This window comes from Phalacrocorax carbo, unplaced genomic scaffold (assembly GCF_963921805.1).
Source record: "Phalacrocorax carbo unplaced genomic scaffold, bPhaCar2.1 SCAFFOLD_54, whole genome shotgun sequence".
Lineage (NCBI taxonomy): Eukaryota > Metazoa > Chordata > Aves > Suliformes > Phalacrocoracidae > Phalacrocorax > Phalacrocorax carbo.
In genome coordinates this window covers 230,766-250,390 of record NW_026990395.1, presented here as the reverse complement: position 1 = coordinate 250,390, position 19,625 = coordinate 230,766, and the positions used below count along the sequence as shown (strand labels likewise).

General features: G+C 53.9%; 2 protein-coding genes across 2 annotated transcripts; both read left to right on the top strand.

The window, feature by feature from the left end:
* Positions 1–5,397: 5,397 nt before the first annotated feature.
* Positions 5,398–6,334, top strand: LOC135311136 (olfactory receptor 14J1-like). Its single transcript, XM_064440277.1, has one exon. It carries the CDS (start codon positions 5,405–5,407, stop codon positions 6,332–6,334), a length of 930 nt encoding a protein of 309 aa, XP_064296347.1. The 5' UTR covers positions 5,398–5,404.
* Positions 6,335–18,375: 12,041 nt separating this feature from the next.
* LOC135311135 (olfactory receptor 14J1-like) lies at positions 18,376–19,341 on the top strand. The gene has a single exon (XM_064440276.1). It carries the CDS (start codon positions 18,376–18,378, stop codon positions 19,339–19,341), a length of 966 nt encoding a protein of 321 aa, XP_064296346.1.
* The last annotated feature ends 284 nt before the right edge of the window (positions 19,342–19,625 follow it).

Below are 19,625 nucleotides of genomic sequence, written 5' to 3'. Positions count from 1 at the left end.
TTTTAGGAGGTCCTTGTCAATGGGGCAGTCATTGCTAATAGCCTCCTCTCTGGCCCAAGGATTGTTTATTAATTTGTTCAAATTCTCAGCTGTTAGTCTCTACTCCTATGAGCCTTTCTTAACTACTAACTGCTGCGTTATTCTATTTCATCCAAGAATAATATACATATATGTATACCCATGTGAAGTAAAAACATAACAAGCACCGGCACAATCAAGGGCCTTCTTGAGCCCCAGCACCTACTCAGACTCCTGGGACATCACAGAAAGGTGCAGAAGCCAGGGTCCAGCTTCTGCCTTCAAAGCGACTCAGCTACATGTGACATCGACTGGCACAGGAGAGAAGCAAAATATATATTTTATTAATATATTACAATGAGCTAGCAAGATTTGTTGGCAAACGTGACAGTGGTTTGACAAGATTTGATGGTGTTGTGTTAACGGTAGGAGTCTGAGGAGTGGCTTGGGAGAGACCCTGCCTTTGATTCCCAAGGTTCATTCAGGAAGCCCCCCTTGCTTTCTGAACTCCTTCTCCGAGAGGAGTCTAGGTGCGGCTAAGTCCAGTCTTAGTCTCAGACTTGATCTAAAGCTGTGTAGCAAATCATATTCCCATCAGTTTGGTGGAGTTGGTTGATACAACCTTGTGTATCTGTGACAACTTGGTGTAGTCGGCCGTATCCACAAGCCTGCATTTGCGCCATACGTCCAAAGGTGCTGTGAGAGGCAGCCAGCGTCAAAGCAAGGACTCTCTGTGTGTCATGCTTGAAAGGTGATCTTCCTGGTGCTTGTTACATTATTCCTGGTTTCCTCCAGAGCTCATGGTGAGTTTTCTGGACCATGACAGGGCTTTTATGACCACCTCTTCTGAAATGGTTGTTGTTTTCCGTAGACACAGAAAAGCCCCGTATACATCCAAGCAGATGCTGTGGGGAGAGCCAGCAAGAACCTGATGAGCCACCCCCATGGCTGTTCCTTCCTGGGAAGGAGTCTGTCCTGAGAAGGGCATCCAGCCTCTGCCAGTCCCTGGAGGGGGAAACCAGCAGTGTCTGTGTCACCTGGGGATACAGAAGGTGATGTTTGCAAGAGCACCCTTCATCTGAACTACTTTGGATGGGTACCTGAGGATGAGCTTTCATGTCTTGTATGACAAATACTGATTGAATAGGCATTGCCCCCAGGGGCTACCGCAGAAGCATACTGCCGGTTTTTTTTTTATTATTATTTAATAAATGCTGCCACTCTTCGTGAAATGACAGGAACACCTGAAGGATGCCTTCATTGACAGAATTGTTGATGCCTTATTCACAGACGACCCACCAGGTTTGCATCTCAGGGAATGAGATGCCAGAGTCCAAGGGAAGGATGGTTCGGGCACTGCCATGGGATTTGGGAAACAGAAGCGTGTTCTCTTCTCCCTGTCTCCTGGACACCTAAAGACAACTCACCTTCAAGTTTAGGTGTAGCCAGGAATTTCATGAGGCATGGAATACCAGTTCCTGGCTTCAAGGAGCTGGCCACATGCCTTGTCTCTTTTCCTCAACGAGGGCTTCAATGCCTGTCTCACTTGTAGACTCTGTCCATGGGTGTTGACATTACCTGAGCAACCTCCTCTGAAAGGATTAACAGGGTAGGCTGTTACTTTTGGAGGGTACAGGGACAGTAAAAGAGAAGACCTTGGCTTTGGGCAAATAGAAAAGGGAAGCAAAGGGCGTGGTCAGGGATTTTGGGGGTCACTTGTGAAACAGCCCTGAAACAGATGGGAGCGAGTTGTGGGGTCAGGGAGACCCTGAGAACTCTCCTTAAGTTGAAAACATGAAGGGGAAGGAAGGCCAGCAACATTCAGGCTGGAAGGGACCTTGGGAGGTGCCTTCATCAACCTCCTGCTCGAAGCAGGGTCAGACATACTACTCAGGGCTTTATTGAAACACGTCTTGTCACATTCTGGGATAGATCCAGTGCGTGCTCCATGGGAAAGCATTCCTTATGCTGGAAAAGCTTCTCCCCACATCTAGCCTGACCCTCTCTTGTTTCAGCCCATTGCCTCTTGTCCTTGTATCATGGACATGAGCCTGACTCCTTCTTCCTGGGAACTGTGCAATGCTGCTACATCTCTGCTCCTGTCTGAACAACCCCAGCTCTCTAAGCCTCTTCTCACAGTACAAGTTCTCCCACCCTACTGATGTTGGTGGCCCTCCACTGAACTGCCTCCAGTTTGACAAGGGCTCTCTGGCACTGTGGGATGTCAACACTGAGGACGATACTCTGGATGCGGTGTAAAAACTGCTCAGCAGAATGGCTGTGCTCTGGATCCTACAGACCAGGACGTTGTTGGCCTTCTTTCTTGATTGCTCATCTTTTGCCCAATGTCACCCAAGGACCACCAAAGCCTTTCCTGCAGAGCTGCTGCCCACCCAGACCCCCTCTGGCCTATGTCGTTGCATGGCTTAGTGCACCTAAGGGCACAACTTACCGACTCTCCTGAGGTTCTACTGGCCCATGACTCCAGCTTGACTTTGTCCTTTGCGATGGCCACCCTGCCCTCCAGTGCAGTCTCTGCGCCTCTCAAGGTGCTGCCGTCTACAAATGTTCCTGAAAAACCACTCTCTCACCTTCTCTTGTCCTTAAAAACACATCATATAATGCAGGTTGCAGTCTAGCCCCCTGCAGGCCCCTACGAGCCAGATGCCTCCAGGCAGAGTACCACTCATTCACCACGTCTCTCTCAGCCCCACCATCTCTGGTTCTTTACCCATCTACTAATCTAATGATATACATGATAATCAGAGAAATTAGATCATTCCTTGTCACCTTCCTCAGTGTCCTGTCCAAAGATGGGACAAAAAAAATGTCATTATTTGTCCAACTATTTTTATAATAGGAGTAATGACCCAGCAGGAAAGCAGTGACTCCCCCGGCTGAGGGAGGGAACCTCAGGGATTCATTCAGCCCGTTTCACAGCAGGTTCCCCTGGAGCCCCAGGGACACCTGGAGGGAGCCGCGAGGGGCAGAGAAAGGGCTGCCTGGGGCTGGGCCTCTGCTGCTGAGCTGGGCTGGGCTCCTGGGACAAAGGCAGCTGCTGGCAATGAGGCAGCGCTGCCGAGAGACAGCTCTGCCCAGGAGCAGCTCCTCTGCCAAGCGCAGCAGGGCTGAGGGCACTGCCTGCAGGCACCGAGGGCAGAGGAGCCGGGCAGGGAGAGGGGAAAGGCAGCCTGGGCTGGGGGGATGCTGGGAGCTGACTGCAGGGAAGGATCTTCACAGCCCTCTGCATGGTAAGTCTCTGGGTGGAGGACAATGTTGCTGGTGTTCTGGGAGGGATATCCAAAAGCTGCTGCATCCCACAGCATAGGTGACCCTTGAGGAGGACTCTCACAGCTGCCCTTGCACAGAGGAGGAGGACGTGCTGAGGAGCAGCACTTCCCTGCGGCACTGTCAGAAGGACAGGGCACGGCGGCTGCCTTCGCCCGGGGATGCTGCAGGGCTTTGCAGGCACGTGTGCAGGCAGGGGTGCCCAGGGCTGTCCTTGCGAGCAGGGTCCCTGCGCCCCAGGGGTCTGTGTGCTGGGGCAGGGACTCTGCCGCCTGCCAGGCTCAGCACTCAGCCTGCCCGGGGAGCTCCCCACAGCGCTGTGGGGACAAGCTGTGGGTGGAAGGAGTGACCCTGGCAGGGCAGGGTCCTTCTGCTGTCCGGAGGGTGCTGCGTGGGTCAGGGCTGCTCAGGCTTCTCCATCAGCCTGAGGACATTTGCAGAGGGTCATTTGAAAGATGGCAGTCAAGGTCGGGGGTTTCCTGAAAGGGAAGAAGTCTGTGCTTTGTGTCTTCTCTTCCTGGTTGTCTGGGTGGGCAGTGGGAGATGGGAAGTTGTTTCCCTGCTCTGGCGTAGGCACTGAGACCCCTGTTCACGTTAGGACCTGTCTGAGCTGCTCCTTAGCCCCCGCACGCACAGAGCTGTGCCTGGGCAGTGCCCTGCTGCCAGGAGGTGTCTGCAGGGCAATACTGTAGGGGGGGACCCAGGCATCTCCCTGCCATCCCCTGCAGTGCAGATGCTGTCCCTGGAGCAACCCCTTGTCTCCCCCACTCACAGAGCAGAGCCTCTGCCCTTAATACCCTGGGGCCATGGCCAGGAGTTGCCCTTCCAGTAGCCTGACCACCAAAGATTTGTATTTTGTGAGGCTGGCAGTGATCTCAGCCTCTCTTCAGGACGTAACAAATGTAGGCAATGGGAGTCTTGCCTTGGGAGGTGCTGCTGGGCTGCAGGCTGCCCCCCAGCAGGGCAAAGCTCTCCATGGCATCTCTGTGCTGTGCAAGAGCCCCATGGAGATGACGCCTCACTGCTGAGGCCATGGAAATGCTGCTGGGTGGCTGTATGTGGGCAGGTGTAATGAGCCCCCTGTGCCCCTGGCTGGGAGGGCAGAGCTGAGATCCTCCTCACGTATGATGAGGTTTGGAGGGGTTTTGAGATCTGCACTCCGAAACTGGATTCCTCTGCTCCCAGCAGCATCCTGTTTCTTTTGGAGGGAACACCCGAGTGCAATAGTCCTCCAGCTGAAATACCTCATCTACTAGGTGGGTCACCTGGTCATAGAAGGAGATCAGGTTGGTGAGGCAGGACCTGCCTCTCATGAAGCCATGCTGGCTGGGCCTGATCACCTGGTTGTCCTGCACATGCATGGTGCACTCACTCAAGATGAACTGCTCCATATTCTTCCCCGGTACCAAGGTCAAGCTGACAGGCCTGTACTTCCCTGGATCCTCCTTCTGTCCCTTCGTGTGGATGGGTGTCACATCAGCAGTCCTCCAGTTGCCTGGGACCTTTCCTGTTACCCAGGACTGCTGATAAATGATGGAGCGTGGCTTGGCAAGCTCCTCGGCCAGCTCCCTCAGCGCTCTCAGGTGGATCCCATCCAGCCCATTAAACATGTGATTGTCCAGGTGGAGCAGCAGGTCATAATCTCCATCCTCCTGGATTATGGGGGGTCAGCACAGGGCAGCTGAGATCAGGGCTGATGCAAAGGCTGGCTGTCTTCACTTGGCACTAAGGGAAAGTCCTTTTGCCTCTCATCACCCACAAGATTCCACGTGTAGCAGAAATGCCAGGGATTTCTGCTTTCAGAGTGCTCCTCACCTGTGGTGGGCAGCTGGAACAGAACACACAAACCAAAATCCCTGCAGCTCTGCTCTACACTCAGGTGAGTTGGGAGGGAAAATTCTAAAAAGTTCTTTGATATCATGATGGATTTAATCTGAGATCAACCCATGGTCCTATTACCCGGTTGCAGTAGGACAGGACTTACTCATGCAGAAGGGCAGTTCTGTAAGAAATGGTATAGTTTTTTCTCAAAGAAGTCTGCCCTAACCTCTCACTTCCTTTATCTCCTTGTTCACAGCTCCTCACCCAGAGGCAGCAGATGTCCAACAGCAGCTCCATCACACAGTTCCTCCTCCTGGCGTTCACAGACACGCGGGAGCTGCAGCTCCTGCACTTCTGGCTCTCCCTGGCCATCTACCTGGCTGCCCTCCTGGGCAACGGGCTCATCGTCACCGCCATCGCCTGCAACCACCGCCTCCACACCCCCATGTACTTCTTCCTCCTCAACCTCTCCCTCCTCGACCTGGGCTGCATCTCCACCACTCTCCCCAAATCCATGGCCAATTCCCTCGGGGACACCAGGGACATCTCCTACGCAGGATGTGCTGCACAAGCCTTTCTGTTTGCCTTTTTGATATCAGCAGAGTTTTATCTCCTGACGGTCATGGCCTACGACCGCTACGTGGCCATCTGCAAACCCCTGCACTACGGGACCCTGCTGGGCAGCAGAGCTTGTGCCCACATGGCGGCAGCTGCCTGGGCCGGTGGGTTTCTCAATGCTCTGCTGCACACGGCCAGTACATTTTCACTGCCCCTCTGCCATGGCAATGCCCTGGACCAGTTCTTCTGTGAAATCCCCCAGATCCTCAAGCTCTCCTGCTCAGACACCTACCTCAGGGAGGTCGGGGTTACTCTGGTTAGTGCCTGTGCAGCATTTGGGTGTTTTGTTTTCATTGTGCTGTCCTATGTGCAGATCTTCAGGGCTGTGCTGAGGCTCCCCTCTGAGCAGGGACGGCACAAAGCCTTTTCCACGTGCCTCCCTCACCTGGCCGTGGTCTCCCTGTTTCTCAGCACTGCCATGTTTGCCTACCTAAAGCCTCCTTCCATCTCCTCCCCACCCCTGGACCTGGTGGTGGCAGTGCTGTACTCGGTGGTGCCCCCAGCAGTGAATCCCCTCATCTACGGCATGAGGAACAAGGAAATCAAGGATGTTTTATGGAGAGTAATCCAATGGATGCTGCTTCACTGAATATAACCCGCCTCCCCTCCTCTGCACAGTTTCAGAGTTTATCTTAGAGCACGAGTCTGCTTTTTGCTGTTGTGATAATCCCACTTTCTAATTTTCTGGGTTTATACTCCTACTGTTGAGGTTTGATCCTGTTGTGTCTGACCCTTGCACAACACCCTGTCAGGTGTGGCCTCTCTGCTTGCAGCTCTCCAATAAAAGGGTATCTCCCGGCTGCAGTGCCTGAAGGCTGGCCTCTTCCTCCAAACCTGCTTCCAAGAAAATGCCCAAGGAATTGGTCTTTTAAAGTTTCTGCTCTCCTTTTGTTCTGAGTGGTTTTGGAGTTAAGATCTTGGTAACGTTGGGTTCCACTGGATTAAAGGTTCTGGTTTTAAAGGCTCTCTTCTTGGTGTCCAGTGGCAGTGGAGATGGTCCATGAGCGCCCCATTACTTCCTCAGGTTGCTTCATGGATGACAGGAGTGATGGCAGATACCAGACTCACTGGAAATGAATTTGGAGGGGTGAGGAGAGGATGGGGACTCACCATGTGTCCTGGGGTTCAAATGAATGGAGTCTCAAATGGTGAAACAGCCTCCAAGGGAAGTCCCCAAAAGTAAAGCACTGAATCACCGTATCCACAAAGGAGGACTCTGCAGTGCCATGGAGTGAGGGGGAACCCAGCAGGCACAGGAGAGGGATGCAGGAGAGATGCAGGAGGTGCCTGAGCACCCCCAGGGCCAGGAGTGTGGTGCTTCCCTGGGCAGTGGGGCTGGTGGGAGCAGAGAAGGGGGCAAACTGAGTCAGACTTGGGGATCACCTACAGTACGAATTCAGGAGAGCCAGAGAGTGACGAGGCTCTGTTTCCTCATGGCCTTGTGGCCAGCAGCAGCCCTGGGGCTGACGGGGAGCCTGAACCCCCCGCTCTGCCCCAGCGGCTGCTGTGCCCTGCAGAGGGGCTGGGGCTGTGGTGTGAGTGCCCAGAGCTCTGCAGCACCCTGCGGTGGGCAGCGCTGCGGAGCCAGCCCAGCCTGGGCTGCTCGGCTGGGCTGTGCTGGGCTGGGAGAGGGCAGGGGAGGTGGGGAGAGCTGGGGAGGGGCATGGCTGGGCTGGAAAGGGCCCGGGAAAGAGCTCAGTGCAGAGCTAAGGTGTGTGAGCGTGCAGGGCCGGGACAGACAGCACTCACAGTGCAGAGCCAGGCGTCATGGTGAAGAAAGCAATGCATCAGAGGTGCAGAAGAAAGGGGCCTCGCCTGGGCCATGTTGCCAGGACACCCCAGGGAAGCTGCCCCAGGAGGCTGTCCCAGACCAGTCCCACACACTGGCCATTTCCATCGCTGGCCGCACACCCCAGCTCTGAGGAGGGACCTTTGCTGCATGGTCACCCCCATCCTCCTCTGGGCCTTCATGACACCCAACTCCAACCGCCATTATTAATAAAATGGAAAACAGTTTCCTGCTGACAGTCATTATGCGACAAGTCCCACAGCTCTTGCCACAGCTGGGCTCTCAGCCAAGCCTGTTCTCAGGCAGCTCCAGCTCAGTCAGGTGCTTGTCTCAACCAATTTTGGAAATCTCCACTGACTGAGATCCCACCAGCTGGCCTGGGTCCTTGCTGCGGTGTTTGTCTCTGAGGGATTTCTCAAAAACCCGGCTCTCTCAGCCTCTCCTTGTCCAGAAGGTGCTCCAGGCACCAACCATCCTCCTGGCCTTGGCAGGACTTGCTCCAGTCTGTCAGCACCTTCCTTGTGCCAGTGAGCCCCAGGCTCGACGCAGCAGTCCTGATGTGGTGGTGCTGTAGTGGGTTAGCCTGTCCAGGATAGAACGACCTTTCCTAAAGTCATCTTTTCAGCAGCATCTCTCGGCACAAAGGCCCTTTCCATTACCCTCCAGTTATTTCCTCCCTGTACTCTTTGGTCATTCAGATACCTCTCACCTGTGCAGCAGCTTTGAGCTTCAGGGAGTTAGAAGTTTTCAGTAGTCTAATGGGCTCTTTAGCCATCTCTTAATTATGTTCATATCTACCTTTTGTATCTCCCTAGCTAAAACATTTCTGATAAGGTTATCCCTTGAGAGAGGCGGCCTCATCAGAGGCAGCTCGTACTTAGCATATGGTTGCAGAGTGTGTTTTCCTGATCACGAAAACTGGCCACGCTTTAATTTTCTTTCCTTACAAATAGTAAAAACCCTTCTGTGCCTGTGTGCAGCCAGTTCTCGAAGGAGAGTGGGGGGAGTTGGTGCAATGGAGCTGTAACATCCAGCTGCAGAGACCAGTGAAAAAGTATGATGCAAGGAAAAGTGATCTAAGTCCCAGGTGGCCAGGGACAGAAATGGCAGGGCTGGGGAGGTGAGGAGCAAAGCTGTCCCTACAGTGTCAGACCTCAGGGGACTGCTTCCCTACCTGCCCGGACCTCCTGAGGAGACAATCTGGATCAGTCTCAGTTGGAGTATGCTTCTATCCCCTCTTCTTTAAAATGAAAATCAATAGAATATACCCTTTAAAATAAACTCAGAAAAACCCCAACATTTTTATTAGGTACAGTATGAACATTTCCTCCATAACCACACTATGAAAAAACTCCAATTAGATGTGCAAGTCTTAAAGACTTGAAGGAAATTACAGGAAGAGACAGAACTTGTTAGAGCTTTTTGTATTTTAATGAGCTCCGTGGTGCATTTGCAGTGAGTCCATGAACCTCAGATGCTGAGAAGACTGAACGAACTTCTCAAGAAGTCAAAGTCAGAGCAAAACCCAAAGTACCTGAAGCATCAATGAGGCCCATGAGGGCCATTACTGGCAAAGCCTCCCTAGGGCCTCGTTAGAGCAGCTAATTGGAGGCTGTGGCTGTAGAAAGGGAAGGGCCCTGTGCAGGTGGCTGTAATGCAGAGAAAAACCCTGATTTTATCAGAAAGCAGAGAGGCCAAGCCCTGACCCCCAGCCCTGGGAAGGTGGATCCTGCCCCTCACACGTGGTTCAGGGCTCTTTCTGGGGACAGTGGGACATGAGGCTGAGCAATGCCCAGCATGGAAAACCTGTGCAACGTGTCCCGGCATCCTCAAGCAGGGACAAGGAAGAAACAAAGTCCAGAGCCTCAAAATAAAGTTTCTCCTGGAAGGCCTCAGTGGCCATAGCCAAGGGGACAAAGACCTTGGTTCCTTTGGGCCTTTCAGTCTTGGCAGAGCCCTCGGCCATCTCTGCTGCAGCCTGTCCTGCACTATCCCGTGCCGGCACGTTTTCCCCTTGCAGAAGGCCAGATCCCTCAGCTTCTCCACGCAGGCCCCAAGCCCCACCTGGCAGATAGCCTCTGGAGCCTCTCCAGTTCCTCCTCTTCCTTCCAGAACCGGGAGCCTCACACGCAGACACACTAGTCTGGATGTGGCCACACCAATGCTGATTCAAGGGGTATGAACGGCTCCCTTGTGTTGGCGGCCATGGTCCCCCTAATGCAGGCTTGTATGGGGTTGGCCTTATTCATGGTGAGCAGGCACCACTGGCTCGTAAAGCCCAGGCCCCCTCCCCAGGGTCACAGCTTAGAGGTTCGGTCCCAGTCGGCCCCCATGTTTGGGGTTATCCTGCCCCCAGTAAGGACTTGCTCCTTCTCCTTGTAAAACGCTGGGAGGTTTATGCTGAGCAAATCCCAGAATTTCTCAACGTCCTCTAAGAGTGAAGCTCCGTTGGGCCAGCTCTTGATGTGCATGTACGGATGGTTCACCCTGACACATGGTGCCTCTGACAAAATAATTATCAGGCATTACAAAACACTACTGATAATAATAGGAGGTACTGGTTTAATGGAATTGCTCAGCAAGGTAGGAATTGCTGTGGTGACAAGCTCAGAAACAAAGGAAGGTACAAGCTCAGGGTGCAAAGGAAGCCAAACTAGGCGCAGGGAAGAAAGGGTAAACAGAGGTGGGCTTTTTGCATGGGCTGGTACAAGGATGGTCAAGGGGAAGGAATTGTGAGGGGGAAAAGAGGGGGAAAAGAAAGAAAAGCAAATGAAGTGATCAGGGCTGTTTTTGGGGTACCTGCCATGCAGCCCTGCAGCTGAGCAACAACGCCTGGAGTGAGACAAGAAGGCCACAGATCATCTGACCAAAATTCCTTCTGGCTGACTTCAGTGGTCACTGGGATCCTGAGCGCTTTGCCACCCATCATGAAGGCACCATCTGTGGTGGAAGGAAACGCTGAATTGTTTATGCTGGAAGGGATCTCGTGAGCTGTCTCAGCCCACCTGCTGCTCAGAGGAGGGTCAGCTATGGGCTCAGACCAGGTTACTCATGGCTGTATTCATTTGGGGCTTGAAAAGCTCCAGGGATGGAGATGACACAAGCTCTCCGGGAAATCTGCTTCAGTGCTTGACTGTCTTGGTGGGGAGAAATTTTCTCCTCACCTGTCTCACCGATGCCTATTGGCCCTCATCCTCCCCTCCTGCACAACAGTGAGGAACCTGGCTCCATTTACTTGCTGATATCCAAGAAGATATGGGAAGGCTCTTACTAGGTCTCGCCAAAGCCCTCCCTTCTCCCACCTTTGCAGCTTTACAGCAAAGGCAGACAACAACATCCTGGGCTGCACTAGGAAGAGCACTGCCAGCAGGTGGGGGAGGCCATCCTTCCTCCCTGCTCAGCCCTGCTACAGTTTGTCTTGCTCCCTTCCCACAGGGTTTTCTACTCTGCCACCTCACTCACGCTGCGGCCGAAGCTGCCCTCCATCTCTTCCACCAGTCCTGCCCTGTCTTTGTGTGAAACACATCTCCAGGAGATCATTCCCACCCTGGCGGGTTGATACCGTAAGTCAGCAACTATAGGAACCCTCTAAAACTCCATCTGTAGTTTCAGAAAGCAGGCCTTCGTTATTGCTATGCCAGGCACACGGGGGATCGTCCCACCTAGTGTGTGCGCCGAGTTGCTCTGCTACAGGGGTTACACGCAATGGAAGTCCCCTTCCCAGCCTTCCTCAGGCAGCTCCGGGATGCCCACCAGAAGAGCGTTGTACATCAAGAAGTTAGTGAGCCATGTAACAGCAAACCTGAGCAGGCCCAGGCCTGTGCTGTGCCGCGCTCCACGTACAGCTCAGCCTTCAGGCTGTGTTGTGCTGGGCACACTCCTGGCTTGCAGAATGAATTTGATTGTAATGAGAAGCCTGCAGGAAGCTCCCACCTGGTACCAGTCATTAGGTCACCTGCATGTCCTTACCTATATCCAAAACTGCAACAACGGATTCACATGTGAACAGCCTCTTTGCGGGCAGTAGAAATGATGCCTTGACAGATTTTCCCTTGAAGAAAACACTGAAAGTGCTCACAGGAGCAAAACGGGATGACCCTTCTACAGATGGGATCTCCAAGACTTGCTGCACCAGCTGTCCAGAGGGAAGTAACCTCATCATGATCTTTTCTCCTGGTGAAAGCCACATGGCTGCTGCTGGCCTTTCAGCTTCTGGGATAAACCCAACCAAACCGCGTGCCTGCTGCTGTCCCATCAGGTACTCGGGCACAAAGGACGTGACAACCGTATCCAAGCCCTCTTCCTGGATGGGCCAACCAGGTACTCAGGGAAAGGGACTCCCACAATCAACTTGCCAACCACGTGCCTTTGCTGGCCTATCAGAGACACTGGCAGGTGTGAGCCTAAAAGCATGTATCCTAACCATGATTCCAGGGCTGGCGTACCAGCTACTTCAGGAAGAGGTGACCTCACAGTCCCTTTCCCAGCCACATTTCTGCTGCTGGCCTATCAACTCCAGAGACAGATGTGAAATCACAGCCACCCTCACAGCCTTGCACCTCCTGCTGGCCCAGGGGAAAGGCTTAACAGGAATGTTTTCACAGACACTGTCACAGTGGCATCAAAATTACCTGAACAGATCTTTCCTCTTCAAAGTCTTTCATCTTGTTTGGCCAAGACCCTCTTCCCTCCACCAAATCTCCCATCTCCCTGGTCCCAGATTCCCCTAACCTCCCCAAATATTTCATCTTGTTGGGGGCTGTATTGTAACGGCTCTGAAGACCTCCAAGTATCTCTCTCCCCACTGCTGGCCAGGCAGGCACGGCCTCACAGCCAGCAGCCATGCACAACGTGCTGCTGTGCTGGAGAGGTCCCGGCTCAGCCGCCCCGGCAGTGCTGGAGGCAGGTGATGCTCCCCACCACCCCGAGGTACTCTGCCTGCAGAGCAGCTCGTGCTCCAGAAGGACTAGCATATCCCTTGGCACACACGGCTTCTTCAGCTACCCCAGGGCACTTGCAGCCTCTGTGTGGAGAAGCAAATCCAACTGCGAATGTAGATTGAAGGAAATTCTTGAAACCTCTGCAGAAAAGAACTCAATGGAATAGCTGAAAAAGTCCTCCTCTCCAGCATTGCTAGGACTTTTAGGAATTTTCATGACTTTTTTCATAATTTTTGTATTAACAGCACTATAGACAAGGCTGAGTCGAGACATGCTGGTTAAACGAAAGAGCAAGAGGGAACTGCACAGGCAGTGGAAGCAGGGACAGGTATCCTGGGAAGAGGATAGGGATGCTGCCTGGTTGTGTAGGGATGGGGCGAGGAGGGCCAAGGCGCAGCTGGAGCTGAATTTGGCAAGGGATGCAAAGAATAACAAGAAGGGCTTCTACAGGCATGTCAACCGGAAAAGGAAGGTTAAAGAAACCATACCCCTCCGATGAACAAGAATGATGGCCTAGTAACAACAGATGAGGGGAAGGCTGAGGTGCTCTACAATTTTTTTGCCGCAGCCTTCACTGGTAACCTCTCTCCTCACCCTCGTGAGCTGATGGACCACAGGATGGAGACCAGGGTGTAAAGCCCCTCCCACTGTAAGGGAATATTGGATTCGTGACCACCTGAGGAGCCTGAACATACACGAGTGTATCAGACGTGATGAGGTGCATCTGAGTCCTGAGGGAACTGGCTGACGTAGTTGCCAAGCCACTCTTCATGATATTTGAAAAGTCTTGGCAGCCAGGTGAGGTCCCTGGTGACTGGAAGAAGGGAAACATTGTGCCCATCTTTAGAAAGGGTAGAAAGGGGGGCCGGGGAACAACTGTCCTGTCAGCCTCACCTCTGTGCCGGGGAAGATTGTGGAACAGATCCTGCTAGAAGCTATGCTAAGGACAGGGAGGCGATCCGAGGCAGCCAGCATGGCTTCACCAAGGGCAAGTCCTGCCTGACCAACCTAACAGTCTTCTATGATGGAGTGACTGCATCAATGGACAAGGGAAGAGCTATGGATGTCATTGATCTGGACATCTGTAAGGCCTTTGACATGGTCTCCCACAGCATCCTTCTCTCTAAAATGGAGAGATACAGATTTGATGGGTGGACAGTTCGGTGGATAAGGAACTGGCTGGATGGTCACATCCAGAGGGCAGTGACCAATGGCTCAACATCCAGGTGGGGAACTAGGACAAGTGGGGTCCCTCAGGGGGTCCATACTGGGACTGCTTCTATTTAATACCTTCATCAATGACATAGACAGTGGGATCGAGTGCACCCTCAGCAAGTTTGCAGGTGACACCAAGCTGAGTGGTGCAGCTGACACACCAGAAGGGCAGGATGTCATCCAAAGAGGCCTAGACAAGCTGGAGAGGTGGGCCTGTGAGAGCCTCGTGAGGTTCAAGAAGGCCAAGTGCAAGGTTCTGCACCTGGGATGGGGCAACCCCCAGTATCAATATAGGCTGGGGGATGAAGGGATTGAGAGCAGCCCTGTGGAGAAGGACTTGGGAGCGCTGGTGATCAAAAAGCTGGACATGAGCCAACAATGTGCGCTCGCAGCCCAGAAGGCCAACTGTATCCTGGGCTGCATCAAAAGCAGCACGGCCAGCAGGTCACGGGAGGTGATTCTGCCCCTCTGCTCTGCTCTGGTCAGACCCCACCTGGAGTGCTGCATCCAGCTCTGCAGCCCTCAGCACAGGAAGGACATGGAGCTGTTGGAGAGGGTCCAGAGGAGGGCCACAGAAGTGATCCGAGGGCTGGAGCCCCTCTCCTACGAGGAGAGGCTGAGAGAGTTGGGGTTGTTCAGCCTGGAGAAGAGACAGCTTTGGGGAGACCTTACTGTGGCCTTTCAGTACTTAAAGGGGGATGATAGGAAGGATGAGGGCAACCTCTTTAGTAAGGCCCACTGTGACAGGACAAAGGGTAATGGTTTTAAACTAAAGGAGGCTAGATTTAGACTGGATGTAAGGAAAAATATTTTTACAATGATGGTGGTGAAACACTGGAACAGGTTGCCCAGAGAGGTTGTGGAGGCCCCATCCCTAGAAACATTCAAGTTGAGGTTGGACAGGGTTCTGAGCAACCTGATCTAGTTGAAGATGTCCCTGCTCACTCAACCCCTGCTCACAGGGGGTTGCACTAGATGACCTCTAAAGGTCCCTTCCAACCTAAACCATTCTGTCATTCTATGATTCTAGACCGCCCTGCTCTCATCAATGTGATGCCTACTACAAACGCTATGAAAAAGTTCTCTCTTGTATCCTTCAGGTCATTAAAACAATGTTAAACACAGCAGGTTGCAAGATAGACCCCTGCAGGACCCTGCCAGCTGGATGCCTCCGGGCAGAGTACCACACATCTCCCACGCTCCTCCAGGCCCAACCATCCAGCTGGTTTTTTACTCAACTACTCATCCACCCACGCAGCCCACACTATCCTAACTTGGACACAAGAAGTTTCTGGAGGGATAATGCTGAAAGCCTTGATGACGTCCAGGTAGAAGACCATCACTGCTCTCCCCGCATCCAGCAATCCTGTCCTTTCACCAGAGAAAGCAGAGAGGACGGTCAGAGACAAGCTACCCTGAGTAAATCCAGTCACCTTCTCTTTCAGGCTCCCAGCAATGGGGTCCGAGTGAACATGTCCATTGCACAGCATTTCGCTCCTCTGCACATCCTTTGGGCACTGGTGAAAGGTGCATGCGACGTTTGCATTTTCCCCGTGGTCAGCAAGTTCCCACAGACTCCACGGCCTTTGAAAGAGGATGGAGAGTGGCTTCCCTGTGACGCTGGCCTGCTCGCTCAGCTCCCTGCGAGGCTGCCCCTCCTGTCCCATGGACTGGGCAGGACGGCGTTTGCTCAAGGGATCCCTGACTTGATCCCTGTCCACCACTGGTTGTCCTGCCCTGGGTCAAGGAAGCCTGGGAGACCTTGCTGGGGAGGACTGAGGCAAAGAGGACACAGAGAATCTCACATCTGCCACCCCTGCTCTTACTAAATTCAGCAGTGGCCACGCAGTATCTTTGTTCCTCCTTTAACTCTTCCTGAAGTAGTAAAGACTAGTTACAGTGCCCTCAAACTGCCTTTCAAGTTCAGACCGAGTTTGGATCCGGACCCTTGCTGAGCTTGGAGGATGCTGTCCTTGAAGACGAGCCGTCCTGAGCTCTGCAACCATGTCACAGCTCTGTCTGCTCAGTAACGGCTCCTGCTCCTCCTGCCTGTGCCCCTGGCTGAGGGCACTGCTGCACATCTGGGCTGAAGCAACACAGCTGTGCAACCAGGCAAACTGCAACTTGCCGTGAGGAACCCTGGTACCAAGCGTGCAAGACCGCGTGTCAGTGAAGGCTTTGCTTTGGAGCACAGACATGGCATGGACACAAGAGAGCTGCATGTCCTGCCAGAGCCAGGCCTAAAGGAAATGTCTACATTCACTCAAGAGAACACATGCTGCCACCTTGAAGAAATTAGATCCTTCCCTGTCACCTTCCTGGTGTCCTGTCTAATGATAGGACAAAAGAAGGGATGCTCATGTCCAACTAATTTTTAATAGGAGTAATGACCCAGCAGGAAAGCAGTGACTCCCCCAGCTGAGGGAGGGAACCTCAGGGATTCATTCAGCCCGTTTCACAGCAGGTTCCCCTGGAGCCCCAGGGACACCTGGAGGGAGCCGCGAGGGGCAGAGAAAGGGCTGCCTGGGGCTGGGCCTCTGCTGCTGAGCTGGGCTGGGCTCCTGGGACAAAGGCAGCTGCTGGCAATGAGGCAGCGCTGCCGAGAGACAGCTCTGCCCAGGAGCAGCTCCTCTGCCAAGCGCAGCAGGGCTGAGGGCACTGCCTGCAGGCACCGAGGGCAGAGGAGCCGGGCAGGGAGAGGGGAAAGGCAGCCTGGGCTGGGGGGATGCTGGGAGCTGACTGCAGGGAAGGATCTTCACAGCCCTCTGCGTGGTAAGTCTCTGGGTGGAGGAGAATGTAGCTGGTGTTCTGGGAGGGATATCCAAAAGCTGCTGCATCCCACAGCATAGGTGACCCTTGAGGAGGACTCTCACAGTTGCCCTTGCACAGAGGAGGAGGACGTGCTGAGGAGCAGCACTTCCCTGCGGCACTGTCAGAAGGACAGGGCACGGCGGCTGCCTTCGCCCGGGGATGCTGCAGGGCTTTGCAGGCACGTGTGCAGGCAGGGGTGCCCAGGGCTGTCCTTGCGAGCAGGGTCCCTGCGCCCCAGGGGTCTGTGTGCTGGGGCAGGGACTCTGCCGCCTGCCAGGCTCAGCACTCAGCCTGCCCGGGGAGCTCCCCACAGCACTGTGGGGACAAGCTGTGGGTGGAAGGAGTGACCCTGGCAGGGCAGGGTCCTTCTGCTGTCCGGAGGGTGCAGCGTGGGTCAGGGCTGCTCAGGCTTCTCCATCAGCCTGAGGACATTTGCAGAGGGTCATTTGAAAGATGGCAGTCAAGGTCGGGGGTTTCCTGAAAGGGAAGAAGTCTGTGCTTTGTGTCTTCTCTTCCTGGTTGTCTGGGTGGGCAGTGGGAGATGGGAAGTTGTTTCTCTGCTCTGGCGTAGGCACTGAGACCCCTGTTCACGTTAGGACCTGTCTGAGCTGCTCCTTAGCCCCCGCACGCACAGAGCTGTCCCTGGGCAGTGCCCTGCTGCCAGGAGGTGTCTGCAGGACAATACTGTAGGAGGGGGACTCACGCATCTCCCTGCCATCCCCTGCAGTGCAGATGCTGTCCCTGGAGCAACCCCTTGTCTCCCCCACACCCACAGAGCAGAGCCTGTGCTCTTAATACACTGGTGCCATGGCCAGGAGTTGCCCTTCCAGTAGCCTGAGCACCAAAGATATGTATTTTGTGAGGCTGGCAGTGATCTCAGCCTCTCTTCAGGACGTAACAAATGTAGGCAATGGGAGTCTTGCCTTGGGAGGTGCTGCTGGGCTGCAGGCTGCCCCCCAGCAGGGCAAAGCTCTCCATGGCATCTCTGTGCTGTGCAAGAGCCCCATGGAGATGACGCCTCACTGCTGAGGCCATGGAAATGCTGCTGGGTGGCTGTATGTGGGCAGGTGTAATGAGCCCCCTGTGCCCCTGGCTGGGAGGGCAGAGCTGAGATCCTCCTCTCGTATGATGAGGTTTGGAGGGGTTTGGAGATCTGCACTCCGAAACTGGATTCCTCTGCTCCCAGCAGCATCCTGTTTCTTTTGGAGGGAACACCCAAGTACAACAGTCCCACAGCTGCAAGAGCTGCCAGCACAGGGCAGCTGAGATCAGGGCCGATGGACAGACCAGTGTCCTCCACTTGGCGCGAAGGGACCGTCCCTTTGCCCCTCAGCACCCACATGATTTCACCTGCAGTGCAGCAGAAATGCCACGGATTTCTGCATTCAAAGCACTCCTCAGCTGTGGTGGGTAACTAGAAGGGAACGCAGAAAACACAACCCCCACAGCTCTGCTCTGCGCTCAGGTGAGTTGGGAGCAACAATGCTGAAAAGCTCTTTGATAACACCAGTGGATGTAGTCTGAGCTCACCCCGTGTTCCTACTTGCCTGTTGCGTTAGGGTAGGACTGACTCCTGCAGGGCCCACAGCAGAGCCACCTTCCCTCCACCAGCACCAACCAGAGCTCAACAAAAGTGTTCCTGGAAAGTGAAAGGCAGTTTCAGGGTTTCTGGAAGAAAAAGATTAGTTTTTCTCTAAAGACGTCTGCCCTAACCTCTCACTTCCTTTACCTTCTTCAACAGATCCCCACGCCCCAATGCATAAAATGTGAGCGTGTGTAGTATGAGAAATGGCTTGGATTTCACCCAGAGTACTCTCCCCTAACATCTCACTGTCCTTTTCGCCTTGTTCACAGCTCCTCACCCAGAGGCAGCAGATGTCCAACAGCAGCTCCATCACACGGTTCCTCCTCCTGGCGTTCACAGACACGCGGGAGCTGCAGCTCCTGCACTTCTGGCTCTCCCTGGCCATCTACCTGGCTGCCCTCCTGGGCAACGGGCTCATCGTCACCGCCATCGCCTGCGACCACCGCCTCCACACCCCCATGTACTTCTTCCTCCTCAACCTCTCCCTCCTCGACCTGGGATGCATCTCCACCACTCTCCCCAAATCCATGGCCAATTCCCTCTGGGACACCAGGGACATCTCCTACACTGGATGTGCTGCACAAGCCTTTCTGTTTGTCTTTTTGATATCAGCAGAGTTTTATCTCCTGACGGTCATGGCCTACGACCGCTACGTGGCCATCTGCAAACCCCTGCACTACGGGACCCTGCTGGGCAGCAGAGCTTGTGCCCACATGGCAGCAGCTGCCTGGGCCGGTGGGTTTCTCAATGCTCTGCTGCACACGGCCAGTACATTTTCACTGCCCCTCTGCCATGGCAATGCCCTGGGGCAGTTCTTCTGTGAAATCCCCCAGATCCTCAAGCTCTCCTGCTCAGACACCTACCTCAGGGAGGTCGGGGTTACTCTGGTTAGTGCCTGTGCAGTATTTGGGTGTTTTGTTTTCATTGTGCTGTCCTATGTGCAGATCTTCAGGGCTGTGCTGAGGATCCCCTCTGAGCAGGGACGGCACAAAGCCTTTTCCACGTGCCTCCCGCACCTGGCCGTGGTCTCCCTGTTTATCAGCACTGCCATGTTTGCCTACCTAAAGCCTCCTTCCATCTCCTCCCCACCCCTGGACCTGGTGGTGGCAGTGCTGTACTCGGTGGTGCCCCCAGCAGTGAACCCCCTCATCTACGGCATGAGGAACCAGGAGCTCAAGGATGCAGTGTGCAAACTGATTGCTGGTTGTTCATCAGAAGCAAGAAACTGCCTGTTTTCTTCCGCACAGCATTCATAATGTAACTCATTACAGGCCTAGCCTGCCTTGTAAGGGTTTTGGCTGGTTGTGGTGTGGTGTCTTTGTTTTTCTTGTGATAATCTTGTGCATAGCAAGATTTTATTATTCATCCCACTTCTAATTCACTCTCTACCTGTTGAATTTCACCCAGAAATTGTATAAATGAGGCATCGTGCTCTCTGTGCCTTTAAACAAAACAACGGTCCCTGCAGCAACTTGCTAGTCCAAGACTTTGGACTCTCTGAAACCTCTGGGGAGCTGCAGGGGCCGTGCCTGTGGGCAGA

What these genes read in the sequence shown, in the direction of transcription:
- LOC135311135 (XM_064440276.1), top strand. Translation starts at nt 18,376, where the DNA reads ATGTCCAACAGCAGCTCCATCACACGGTTCCTCCTCCTGGCGTTCACA.
- LOC135311136 (XM_064440277.1), top strand. Translation starts at nt 5,405, where the DNA reads ATGTCCAACAGCAGCTCCATCACACAGTTCCTCCTCCTGGCGTTCACA.